We start from the raw sequence: 12,953 nt of genomic DNA, 5'->3' as shown, positions 1-12,953 counted from the left end.
ATGGCAGAATGCTCTTATTAACAGCTAATGAGGTTCTCCTAACCAGATCTTTCTTTTGTATCGTTTCTGGTCCAGTTTACATTATGTCTGGTTAAGAGAACCTTTCAGCATGGCTAAGCAAAGGCAGATCTTAATCCCTGGGAAGAGGAGCCCCAGGTGCTCTGTTCTAGCAAGCGACAGGAGGGACGCCACGCTTGGAGGGTCCCGTGGACTGATCAGGATTAAGACGTGGCCCAGGCACTCAGCACGTAACTGCCCCCTCTGCCTCCCAGGCTGCCGGTGCTGCTGCTGCTTCTCAGGGCAAATTCTTTCCCCTTTCTGACCAAGGGCATCAACTTCCTAACAACATCACCACGGACCTTCCATGGACCCACTTCGAGTCACTGTTTTCCAAAACATCTACTACATATTATCTTAGTTCTATGCACGCCACTAGAAAAATAGTCTCTGATTTTATTATTTCTAATATACACTAGGATGGCTGTTTGCAATAGTGTTTCTCTTGTCTTTAGGTCCTTGCAGTACCATAGGAACATTTCTAAAGGTTTTTCAGGTTGACCTGAAGATCACCAGCCAGGACACAGCCACAGTGTTGTGTGAGATACTCTGTGTGTAGCAGGTCAAGGTGGCATTACTGGGTAAGACCTTGTTTTAATAAAATCATTATTCTTTGTACCTATCTTTGAAAACCAAAGTTGTAAGGTATAAAAAAAACTGAAGAAGAAAATAAAAGCAAAAACAACACCTGTTTTTTGTTTTTAATTGGCAAAAGGAATATGAACCCCCTCTTTTAGCAAATTATGCTAAGCAAACGATAAATAGCATATTAAGGAAAACACACTTATTTTAAAGCTTTTATGGCAGCAATTTTATGCTCACTGTAAAATTCCAGAAAGTAGGCAAACAGTTTTTACTGGTCAAAGACAAAAAAAACTAGGCCTCTGTACCTGGACATAATCTAATTTAAACCAAAGGGTAGCTCATACCCCTAAATATACTGAGAACTTCTACTTTTGGTTTAATTCTGAATTACTGGGCTTCTTGCATAATTCAATTTATAATAACCTCTCAAACCAACTCCCCTACCCCGTGCCAGAAAACAAAGGTCTGTCTACAACGCGCTTGATCACTTGACTGCTGAGGAACACCGGGAAGACGCACTAAGCCTGAGAGCAAGCGACGAGCCCCATCCTCTTGGCCAGGCTTCCCAGCAGCCGGCTCACCGATGTGCTTAACTAGTCAACGTGATGGGACAAGACAACGAGAGGCTGGGGAAACCTGGTACCGAATGACATCGAAGAGCAACGACTACCAACCTGCACGTGTCATTTGAACTTTAAATCTACTTAGAGACTTCTCTTTAATGTACCTTTTCAGAAGTTATAAGGTGTGTATAAACATGGAGAATGTGTCACTTCAAGAAAGAAAAACAAAACACTGGCTAAAAGCAAACTTTTATTAGTTTAACTTTTAGTTGAAATGAGAAACCACACATTTTTTTCATAGGTGCTGGAGCGAACATCTACAGCAAATATACTACAGTTTTGAGAAAAGAACTGCATATATATTAGTGTGTTGGGTGCAAGGAAACATGCTATGAATAGAAAATAAGTCAGAACGGGCACCTCGCCCTGACACCCGCAAAGGCAGCATTTAAAACACCCATATGCTGCGCCAAGCATTGTGCACGCACAGATTTTGGACTCTGTTGTCACTTCTAATCTTATTTTCTATTACCAGAGTGTATTTATTAAAAGCACAAAAGTCAAGGGGTCATCAACCAAAAAAAGGGTTCTTAAATTTTAAAAAAAGTTAATAGGTCACAAGATCAATTTGGGTAAAAGCTTGACGGGCTACTTTACAGCAAACTTGGGGGGAATGCACAGTACCGTGCGGGGGCACTGATTCTCTGGTATCACTCTCTCCACATAACACCTGGCTGCCTAGACAAAGAGTAAACAACAAAGCTTTCACTGTCATATTTGAAACAGCCTCCCCCTCCCTTTACCTGCAATCCCTGTGCATCCGCATCAGCGCCTACTTACTGTGGTCAATATAAAATGTCCGTCCATCCACGTGAATTCTTTCTTCCCAACCAGGCTGGTGTCGGAAAGAGAGAGAGAATACAAAAATGAGCGAGCCAAGCCAAAATCAAAGGTAAAATGAAGACACGCTGGGACACTTTCTTACTCTATCCCCCTTGGGTACACTTTGACATTAGGAATGAACTACGAGCACTTCAGGTTAGCCCTTGACAACATCCAGGAACACACTCGAATCACATGTTTCACCGTCTCAGAGGCATTCACAACGTGAACAGGAAACAGGGGCTGCTATTTCAAAAGCTTCAAAGGGAAACTTCAGCAAACCATGGCGCAGTTGTGTTGGGGGTTGATTACCTCATTTAATTAGATATTTACTGAGTACTAAAGGGAGGAGGAAGGTTCACATGAAAATGTTAGAGGTGGCTACTTTATTCATGTCATCGCTGGCTGGAGAATCTAATACGTGCAATTCTCTGCTGTGAACTCTCGCTGCTCAAACTCGGGAACCAAACAGACATGGGTAATTTTTTCTGGAGAGGGTAGGTATGCTCTCATTATCTGGACTGTGCCTACTTGCTGTCTGAAACCCTGGAGCCTCACAGGTCCAGACCACACGCAATCACTCCCTTTCGACACTCCCTCTTCAGACTCATTCTGGGCTCTTTTCATCTAAACCCAGGAACCAAGCAGAACTGGAGAGCGAGGGGCGTTTGTATAACCTAAGGAATAAAGATGGAACCCTAGCCCTCCTAGCCTCGAATTTTGTTTTATACACCACACACCAGGCAACAAGAAAGGTTCTTATGCTTGGAAAAAACCCCAAAAACAAAACCCAATAAAAACCTTTCTGGTGCCCTTCCACTTAAAAAGGGCCTTAGCGTTCCATCCCTCCCACACCCCCATAAGGCTTTTTTGTTTACTGGGGATGGGTCAAGGAGGAGGCATGAGGAAAATTTCATTCACAATCCAACCTGGAGTAAATAGCTCAATCCCATTCAAGCTTCCAAAGAGAACAAATGGATAAAAAAAATTAGATTTATAAGCTGATATTGACCACGGCTACAGGCTATATGTCTTACAGGCTAAAATAGCTACACGCTAAATGTCTTACAAAAATGGTCTGTGGTTACCTGTGCCTTTTTCTCCCACTGTTTTTAATATTTTTGTTCCTACTGACTAAATCAGCATTACGGGTGGAACTTAGCGGTTGCCATGTTACTAAACAAACGTGTGCTACTTAAATTGTCACCTGTAAAGAATGCCTTTCACATCCTCGTTTACCTTCTACCAACAGCTAGCAATTCAGAAACCTCTTTCATACATACTGGCTGTTGGATGAATTGTACGGACTGTTAGAGTTCAGCAATACACCCAAATCTATGAAGAAATTATAGACCAATGGGACCCCGAAAGCCTGGAGATAGAGGTCACAGGGCCTCCCCATCAACACTAGGCAGATGGGTGAACAAATATTTTCCGACTTGTCCACGTGTCTCCACTGTACTCACAGGAAGGGGGCCAAGGTCATTGGGGTTTAAAGGCGCCTTTGACCGCATATGCACTGGAAATTTCAGGCGTGGATCTTCCTGCAAGAAAAATGTAAAAGGCAGAAGGTGTTAGGAGCGATGACTGTGTGCTGCCACTGGCTCCTCCCCTTCGGGAGCTGTGTGCTCCAAGGCAACCAGGGCGCATGTGCACGGAGCCACACTCCCGTGCGCACAGGGGGACGCGAGGGTCCCATCTTTGAACAGGAGGCCTGGGTGACCATCTTTCAAAAAAGACTCCACTCTTCCTCCTTGTCCTTGATGAAAGAAGGAGAGTAAGATCGTTTAAATGTTTTCCCAAGACGGTGAAGGTGAAGAGGAAGAGGGTTCCAACAGTAATGTTACTATGGAAACCAGAATAAAGGCTGCCAGCCAAGAGGCGGCCCTACTCCATGGAAGAGGGAGTGAAGGAATCCCTGGTGTGCGAGCCTCCCTGTGGATCCAGACCTCTGGTGCAGGGCGGCTTGCTTAACAGTTAGGAAGAGCCTCCCCATCAGCCCTTGCGTTCCCTGCTCCTCCCTCCCCGTCTTTCCTGAATGAAAGCAGAGTCTCAATCTGGTCTGACTGGCAAGCCACATGCTATCCCAGAGAGAGTTCACTTCTTCACACAGTCTCATCCCTACTTTACAGTTTTACCGAGATTCTCAAGCTCTGCAGATTCGACTCTCATGTGTGTCTTAATACTTAAAAGTTGGCCAAAGATTCTTCTTAAGGGGTGTGCTTCGAAAGATACCACAGAGAACCGACAAAAGAAAAATCCCTAGTCTGACATCTTCGGTCACGTTTTCTAATTGACAAAGTACAGTCAGACGTATGATCTTGCAAGCTCGCCGTTAAAAGGCTGAACACATGATCTCTGTGTCTTGAGATGAGGAAACGGAGTGTCAGAAAGAACGAGAGCTCGCCCAGAGGTTCTGACCAAGGGCCTGGGAGCTGCCTCTCACTTACACAGACCCAGTGAAAATGCAAGGTAACTAAGGGAACGCGTATTTTAAACTCAAAAGGTTAAAAAACAAATGATAAAATGCAGAATAATAACATGTCAATAAAAAAAAGCCTAAAATTTTAAAAAATCCTTTAAAAATAACCCTTTACTTCAATTAAAGCCTACTGTCAAATGAGTAAAAGATTTTCTGCCTCAGCATTTTCCCGAGTCATCCAGTAAACAAAATAATTGGTATAAACCTTGGAAAATAATAAAATTTACTTTGTGACTACTAATGGGTTCCTTTGGGGGTGATGAACATGTTCTAAAATTGGCCATGGTGATAGCTGCTCATCTTCAATGTTTGTCTAAAAACCGTCCAACAGTATATTTTAAATGGGTGAATTGTTTGGTATGTGAATCATATTTCAATAAAGTTACAATTTTTTCCCCAAGTCAACAGTTTAACCCATTAGTATTACTGGATTATAACAAAGTGATAGATTTTTGAAATTGGCAAACATAAAAAAAAAATCACACACAAAAAATTAACCTTTGTTTTCTGTTAGCTATAGCAAACTTTTAATTGACAGAATTAATCATGTTAGTGGTTTATGATGGCTATTGACCCTGATCCTCACTGATATGCTTTAAAAAAGGAGAAGTAAAGGCATAAAGTAGGTCCAGTAGTATATTGGAACACATACCGTGTAAACAGATATATTAAACAGACTTAGGATTTAAAACTTTCGAACAGTTGATATCCTGCGGAACATTTGTGATGGGTTAATTGTGACAGAGGAAAAATTTACGAGCACAGACTCCACACAAGCTACCCACTCAGGGCAGACTCTGAGCTGGGCCAGCGAGGGTCTGGCTCGCTGCAGGGACCCTGGGGAACACGGCCCCCGAAGGGGCCCAGGACAAAGCCTGGGACTGCCGTGCATGAACGAGGACGGGGGCTTCCGACGCTACCTGCAAGGCCAGACGTGCTTGGAATTGCACACACAGGCTACTGTGAAAGACAACCAGCTATTTTGGCTGAAAGCTGGTGACTTCAAAGGGGGAGAAACACCTGAAATTAAAGTACTGGTGAGCAGAGGCGGGGTGGGGGGGGGGTGGCGGGGGGGAAGCGTAAGCATAAAATAAACTCCACGTCACAGGTCTGCTACGATGGCCTTGCATGAAAACCCAGGATTAATGGAATGTGAGGGTTACAGGGCCTTAGGAGTCATATTATTTTATTATACCAAGAAAAATAAAATAATGGCAGCAGCTGCAATCTCTCAATCTCTGAAGCCCAAGTCGAGGGGCACACTGAACTCCCCGTCCCCCCCGAGTCCCCCGAACAACCAAGGAGGAGGCACCCCCAAGCTGAAGGCGCCGGTGGAGGGCAGCCAAGGCCCCAGATGAGTGATGACAACTGTAGGGATGCCAATGGCTGGGGCACTAATGAGGTCTCAAGTGATATGACTATAAATGAATAAAACATGAAGAAGCACATCTGACTGTTTCTCCCTTTCCTCAGCACAGTGAGAACACTCACTCCTTCACAATGATTCCAGTGTCTCCCAACGGCTCCCCTCATACAGTGGAAAGGAGTTTTAAACAGAACACACCGAACAACATCTTGTTAAAAACCAAAAAGGTTTCCTGGCAGAATCATTATACACACACGTACATATAAAAAAGGAGTGCTCGCTAGTTCAGAAGAACAGCTTTTCCCCTCCATCCTGGAAGACATCGACAGCCATGTCAGGGCTACTGTGAGTTTTACTGGTTTGGAACAGGTAGAAAACAAACCTGAAACTTCATTAAGGTAGAGGCTCTTTCTTGTGGCAAAAACAAGCCAATGCTTTGGCCCGTAGGAGACATAAACACGCTCTTGCATGCATGCTTAGCAGGCGGAGCAGGCAAACCAGGGGCCTCCTGCCATCTCTCCACAGGCACCTGGTGGCCTCCCTCAGGCATCCGTGGCCCGCTCCAGGTGGGGACAGGTGAACCAACTGCTGGAAGTCTGGCCACAAGGAATCCTCATGTGGACAGGGCCTGTCAGCAACTCACAGGCCTGGTCCTCTCCCAGGAGGTACTAAGGGGCGGGGCATGGTGCACAGGCCCTCGCTGTCGGGCACGGGGCCTGCGACGTTACCCCAGACGGACCGCGGGCCCACTGCTTTCACGCAAGGCCGTGCTTCAGAAGCAGGCTTCCGAGGGATGCTGCTGCCCGGAATCTCCGCATGCTCTGGTTTGGTGCAGGGGTCAAGAGCACGCGGGCTGATGGGGACAGGGGTCCCCACCATCATTACGCCCCCTGTGCTACCAGCCTTTCTTCCTTTTTCACCGTAAGGCTCAAATCTAAGAAAAGCTATGCTGACCGCTCATTTGTTCTCTCTTTGAAAAAAACGAAGCAAAGCCCGAACCAACTCAAAACAGATTTTAGGCTGCACGTTATCTTTGCAGTTCCCTGCGTCCCTCCATCTTTTGTCCAGATCAACAGGCAGTTCCGAGCCCTCCTCTGACAGTGAGAATTCTGTGCAGGCCTTTGTTTGGGAGGAGAGACAGCAGCTGGGCCGGCCTGATTAAGTCTGATTAAGAAGGGGAGTAACCGGGGGAATTTCCAGTTGTTACCTTAAGGGTTTTCAACACTGGCAGCAGCAACGAAATGCTGTTTTAACAAATTAAAATTTTAAATCAGTAAATCAGTCAATAACAAGCATCTGGGTAGAAAGGGAAGCCTGGAAATTCAACCCAGGTTTCGTTCAGCAGCGATGTAGGCAACAAATTACACTGGTGCTGTTCGCCGTAAAATCTGCCCAGCTGTGGTTACTCTGCGGTGGGGGCGTGCAAGGCTGTGGAAAGGTCAGGGGAATCTGATTACTAAGCTGGTTCCAATTACTAAAATCAGAGCTTATGTTGGCGAGCCGCAGTGGCTCCATACACTAATCCATCTACTTTTATACTATTTACCCCCTATTTCTGGAGCTCCCATTTCTGACTGAGGATTTGTAGAAATGGCCACTCGAGCAGGACAGCCCCACATTCTATGTCAACGAGGGGAAAAAAAACTTAAAAACCAATCTTGCCCTGGCTGGGTGGCTCAGCTGCTTGGAGCATCATTCCTCTACATCAAAACGTTGAGGGTTCAATTCCCGGTCAGGGCACATACTTGGGTTGCAGGTTTGATCCCCGATCGGGATGCATCTGAGGCAACCAATGATGTTTCTCTCTTACATCGATGTTTGTCTCCCTTTGTCTCCCTTCCTCTCTCTCTAAAAACAATAAAAACAACCACAACAAAAGAACATATCCTTGGGTGAGGATTAAAAAAAAAAACAAACGCCATTAGTATATTTTCCCCAAAGTGGCCTGCCTATCTCTTACCCTCATCTCAGCTACAAACCTGTAATATGATGTTCAGACTCAAAGGTGAGTCAAACAAAGCTACATGTTATTATACGCCTTAGAGGTAGTTATGAGTTTAGTGAATATCACCAGGATCTAAATGATAAACTCTCCTGGCAGGCTATTACTTTACTTTAAAATAGGAAAAACTTTTAGATTGGTTCTCACTGCAGGGTGTTTGCCAATGTACGATAACATTGTTGGTTATCACTATGTTGGGGGAGGGCAAGAAATGGTGGCTATTCAGTGGCAGGAACCAAGGATGTTAAGTGTCCTGCAATAAGGCATGGTCGCAGTCCTTCACCAAATGCCGAGAACGTCCGTATGGAGATGTGTTGTACCATGGTCCATCTGGAGGATTTGAGAGAGAGCACGCACGCCATCTGGGCCATCTAGTCCAATTCTCAAGGGTCTGATTAACATCATGCCACGGGCAAGGATAAATGACAGTCCAGACCACTTCGTTAATGCCATACTACTGTTCTATCAACCGGACACACCTGGTGTCACTGGAAACAGGAGTGTACAGCGTGTGTGCCCTGCTGGTCCGAGACCAACAATCCCAAAACTCAGCCAGCTTTCCCATCCCATCAGTTCTGAGCAAGAAGCGCAGGTGCTAGAGGGACTGAGTTAAACTCTGTACCCAGGCCATCAGTTGGGGACATAAGGGAGAGGAAGAAAAACAAACCTCCTGCAGCATCAGAAATAGTGAGAAACAAGAGAACTAATTTCAGTTCAATCATAGGTCTGTGGGCCATGAGTAGAAAACCACTACTGACCTTTAAAAAAAAACAACTGTATGCTACGTTACATAAGCCACCCTGGATTCAGCTAAAAAATGAACTGACAGGGGAATAGAAAGATATGTCCGTTCCCTTTTGATGAATCCCATCCTGTCCAAGGGACTACAACACAGAGCTTCTTTCTCATGTACGACCCGCAGGCATGGGGAAGAGCAGCGTGGGCAGAAAAATCAAGCTGGACAAAACTGTCACCAAAAATAAAGGTGTGAAATGCAGCACAGACGCACAAGACACCAATCTGAGGTGAACAGTCCTAACTAAAGGGACAAATCAAAAAAAGATGGGCCATGTTAATAAAAAGGCAAAAAGAAACGGACACAGAAAAATTCTTATTCAAATGATTAGAATTCCTATTACACCATCATGAGATGTGAAACAGGAACATCAACAAGCTGGCAATACGGAACACTGCTTGCCCCCTCCCCCCCAAATATGATAAACTGTCAAAATGACAGCTTTCCAGGGGGCCATGGAGGGAAGGCATCCGACCTGGCGCCGACAGCTGCCCCTGCCCTGTGCCCACACGTCCCCCGCCCCCGCCAGCCCCCAGGTGCAGAATCCTGAAGCAGGCTGGGCAAACCTCTGGAGAGCGGCGTCGGTGTCGATGACGTTTCTCTACGAGAACCATGAATACAGAGTGGGGACATGAAGGAATGAGTGCCAGACCTCGCGATGGGGACGGGGCCGAACAAAAGCAGCGATCTTACCCATGTCGTAGTCTTTGTGTTATGGTCAATGAAGAAGGGCCGGCCGTTTGGCGCGATCCTCATTTCCCAGCCCGGTGGCAGGAAGCTCTGTGTGACTTTGTGTTGTGGTTTGGGGGAGTTGTAAGGAGATGGCTGTGGGGACTGTGGATTGGAAAGGGTATCTTTCACAGCCCGGCGTATGGGAGAGTCCTTGGCACCCTAAGGAATAACAATGAGCATTAGAAGTCTTCTCATGGCGCTACGGCAGCTGCGTCAAAATGTACCTGGGCATCGCGAACGTCCCTCTTTGGAGAGGGACAAGGGTGCAGCTCCTAAAAGACCTGTTTCTGTCACTTACTTATTTTTAACTCACTCTAAAGTTTTTCTGTTGGTTAACGCGTGACATTAATTACTTTAAACCACCATCCTTTGATAGCTCCTGGACATATAACAAAAATATTGTTCTCTACTGGGAATTATGGATGCAGATGTTACAGAGGGTGGAGAAAAACAGGCCCCTGCCCTTCATGAGCTCGCACTCCACTGAAGAATGGATTGGCAATTGGCAGAGCACAAAAAGAAACCCCCGTATCATCGAAGACACCTACATGGACTTGTATAGTTACCCATGACATTTCTATCGCAGTTCGGAAGACAGCGATCATCTATTCCTTTTTATCAGCACCTGAAGCCCAGGGCACGGAGAATCCTACCACTATCTCTAAGACTCAGTCAAGTTTAGAACTCAAATATTTACTCTCTGGCTGCTCCAAGTCTCTGACACAGTGATGGTAAGGGATGGAACTAAAACCACACAGACAGGAGAGCACAAGCAGATGCCCAGCAATGACTTAGAGACACAGATATGCATCAGAAACACATGTGCCCATACAATGACAGACCCTCCAGTTGAAAGGAAATGAAATGATCAAAGCCACAGCTATGATTTAAAACTCAATATAAGCATTGGTACTTGGAAGAGTTATTATGCATGTCCAATGAGGTAACAATGGGCAAGAAGGAGCAAAACACAGCATGAACGGAGAGAGTTCTGAGAAGAGGGGCCCATGTCCAGCACAAGCCACCATGGCCCCAGCCAGGTGAGGAGGAGGATCAAGTGAGAGTCCAGGGATGCGGGCTGGCGGGACAGAGAAGCATGCAGTCAGGCTGCACGGAGCGCCCTTCACTGCGAACACACCGAGTGATGAGACAGGCAGGTGGCGGCAAAACTGAAGTCCAAGGGGAGAGAGAAGAGAGAATGAGAAGTCACAGGACAGACGTGACCCCAGTTAGATGAGCAGCCTTCTCACCTCCAGTGGGGCAGATAAAGTTACTGTTGGCGAGCTGAGGCTACGAGGCCGGCGGATCTGAGGCTCGACTAGATGGTTGTTACTGTTGGCGGATCCAGACGCACCGTCTTCTGCAAGCTATGTTGGAGGCAAAAACAAGTTAGCTTCACATGAGGATCTGTGTGTGTGTGTGTGTGTGTGTGTGTGTGTGTGTGTCTGTGTGTGTGTGTTGGGGAGACTGGCCCCAAACAACAACACAGCCAGCAGTAATGAGAGGTCTGGTTTACTAAAAGCATGGAGGAAATGATTAAACATAATAATGGGGGGGCCGGGAGGAGGAGGAAACATTCAAAGGAAATAAAAATGAATCACTAGCCCATGAAAATGAGCCTCAGGAAAAGTGGGGGAGGGTTGGTAGACACAATACACATTGTCATAGATTCTTACTTTGAAAATATCTTTCACATGACATTAAGAAACTGTATTTAGGGACAGACTGATTTGGGGACCAAATTCTTCCTCAGGCATGTATTACACTTAAAATAAGGTATTTTCTTTGTGGAAAAAGAATTCTAAAACATGGGTTCTCAGGGCAACACATAAACATCCGCAGCAAGGAGCTCACATACATCTCAGCCCCGCCTGCCTACAAGAGTACATTGCCTGGCGATCTGCGTACCTGCATGATAGGCCGAGTCCAAGTTGTGGTTCGATTGTTATGATTGACATAGTATGTGCGTCCCTTAGCATCTTTTCTTTCTTCCCAGCCTGAAGGTAGGCCCGGCGTGGTATGTACATAGGCCACTGATGGCTGTTTGTGTAAGAAATCATCATTATTTCATGCATTTGGCTCTGATCAGTTTAATAAAGTAATGTACACCCAGAGAATTACTTTTTTCTAGACAAAATAAGTTAATTTTATTGGTACCCAAAATATTAGCATTTGGAAAACAGCAGTCGATTTCCAGTACTTTCTAACTGACTATGACATGAACCCCTGTGGAGTTCATCTTACATCTTACATCTAACATCTTACAACACTCAGTTCTAATGCCATGAAGTCTTGAATATAAAGGTTGTTGCTCATGAGAGAGGAAAGGAAAAGAAAACAATGTTTTAGACACTAAATTTTACTGTCAAGCTATGTAAGGGTTAAAAGTATTTCCAGTGGTCAAATGTCACTCTCTGTGAAGGAAAGCTCTGAATGTTCTTCCCTCAACAGAGCTGCCACAGGGACACTCTCCTTGCTTATTCCTGAATTCTCATCAGCTTAGGTAGGGCCTTTGCATCATGTCTTTCATTGGAGGTCTGCATTCACACCAGATGCCTATAATCAAGAGGACCGACCAGGACACTGAACTGCCCCAGCTCAGGAAGCCACCCAGCAACATGAGGTCAGAATTCCAAAAAGCCTGAGAACTGAGGCTGTATTTATCCCGTCTGCACATGCGGAGCTTGGCTCTTTAAAGGGTGAAGGAAGCACGGGCAATTTCCGGGGTCAGAGACATGTCCGGTATACAGTGACTATGTTTAGAGAGTTCAGATTAGATCAAAAAAGGACGCCTGGGACACTTTTGCTTGTCACCAGCAGTCAGGGTAGAGGACTCTGGAATAGCAAGGAGATTTCAGTTATGCAAGGAGGGAGCAACGGACATCTGAGGTCAGTGCTGTCTCAGGAGGAAGTCCTGGATGTGTGGATGCCGCACACCAGATCTGTAACTGGGAAAAGGGTGCTAGTCTAAGGGCAGGGGCTCGGAAACAAGAAGCCAACTGTGGCTAACAAGGCTCCCCGGAGAACGCAAAAGCAGCAAGAGGCCAAACATTACATGAGGCACAAAGGAGCCACTTTTTTCTGGGCACCTCCTTCCCGAGTTAGGATCTCCTCACCCTCCAGGTGTTTTACCGGCTGTTGTTTTCTTGGTATTAGGATGAGGATGCATAGGGTTGGCCAAATAGTCCATTAATGTTTTTTTTCCATACGATGGCTCTAATAGCGCTTAGTTGTTTTAACTTCATTTGAAACAACTTTGTTAGACTATATTCTGACAGCTGTCATAACAGCATGCATTAAAAAAATAACTTACCGAAGTTGGTAAATTTTTGTGCAGCCATGTTAATAATGAAGATGGAAGAAAATATGTAACACTTTTGATGTATTATGCTTTATTATTTTAAGAAAGGTAAAAATGCAACTGAAACGCAAGAAAACGATTTGTGCAGTGTATGGAGAAGGTGCCGTGACTGATCAAAAGTGTCAAA

The 12,953-nt window shown here is 45.5% G+C and overlaps 1 protein-coding gene across 9 annotated transcripts in view; it reads right to left on the bottom strand.

The window, feature by feature from the left end:
• Positions 1-12,953, bottom strand: part of NEDD4L (NEDD4 like E3 ubiquitin protein ligase) — a 298,669-nt gene that overhangs the window by 35,499 nt on the left and 250,217 nt on the right. For 8 of the 9 annotated variants that reach the window (XM_054583731.1, XM_054583732.1, XM_054583733.1 and 5 more), the window contains 5 exons: positions 11,374-11,505; positions 10,716-10,832; positions 9,427-9,624; positions 3,554-3,631; positions 2,046-2,100 (listed from right to left, as the gene is read on the bottom strand). In XM_054583731.1, the coding sequence (XP_054439706.1) occupies positions 2,046-2,100; positions 3,554-3,631; positions 9,427-9,624; positions 10,716-10,832; positions 11,374-11,505 (580 nt within the window). The remainder of the gene's footprint in view (positions 1-2,045; positions 2,101-3,553; positions 3,632-9,426; positions 9,625-10,715; positions 10,833-11,373; positions 11,506-12,953) is intronic. The other variant, XM_054583730.1, reaches the window with a different exon arrangement.

This window comes from Pteronotus mesoamericanus, unplaced genomic scaffold (assembly GCF_021234165.1).
Source record: "Pteronotus mesoamericanus isolate MK-2021 breed Mesoamerican mustached bat unplaced genomic scaffold, CSHL_Meso_final contig_74, whole genome shotgun sequence".
In the NCBI taxonomy this organism is placed as follows: Eukaryota; Metazoa; Chordata; class Mammalia; order Chiroptera; family Mormoopidae; genus Pteronotus; species Pteronotus mesoamericanus.
Note: the sequence above shows the minus strand (reverse complement) of the source record. Positions and strands in the feature narration are given on the sequence as shown.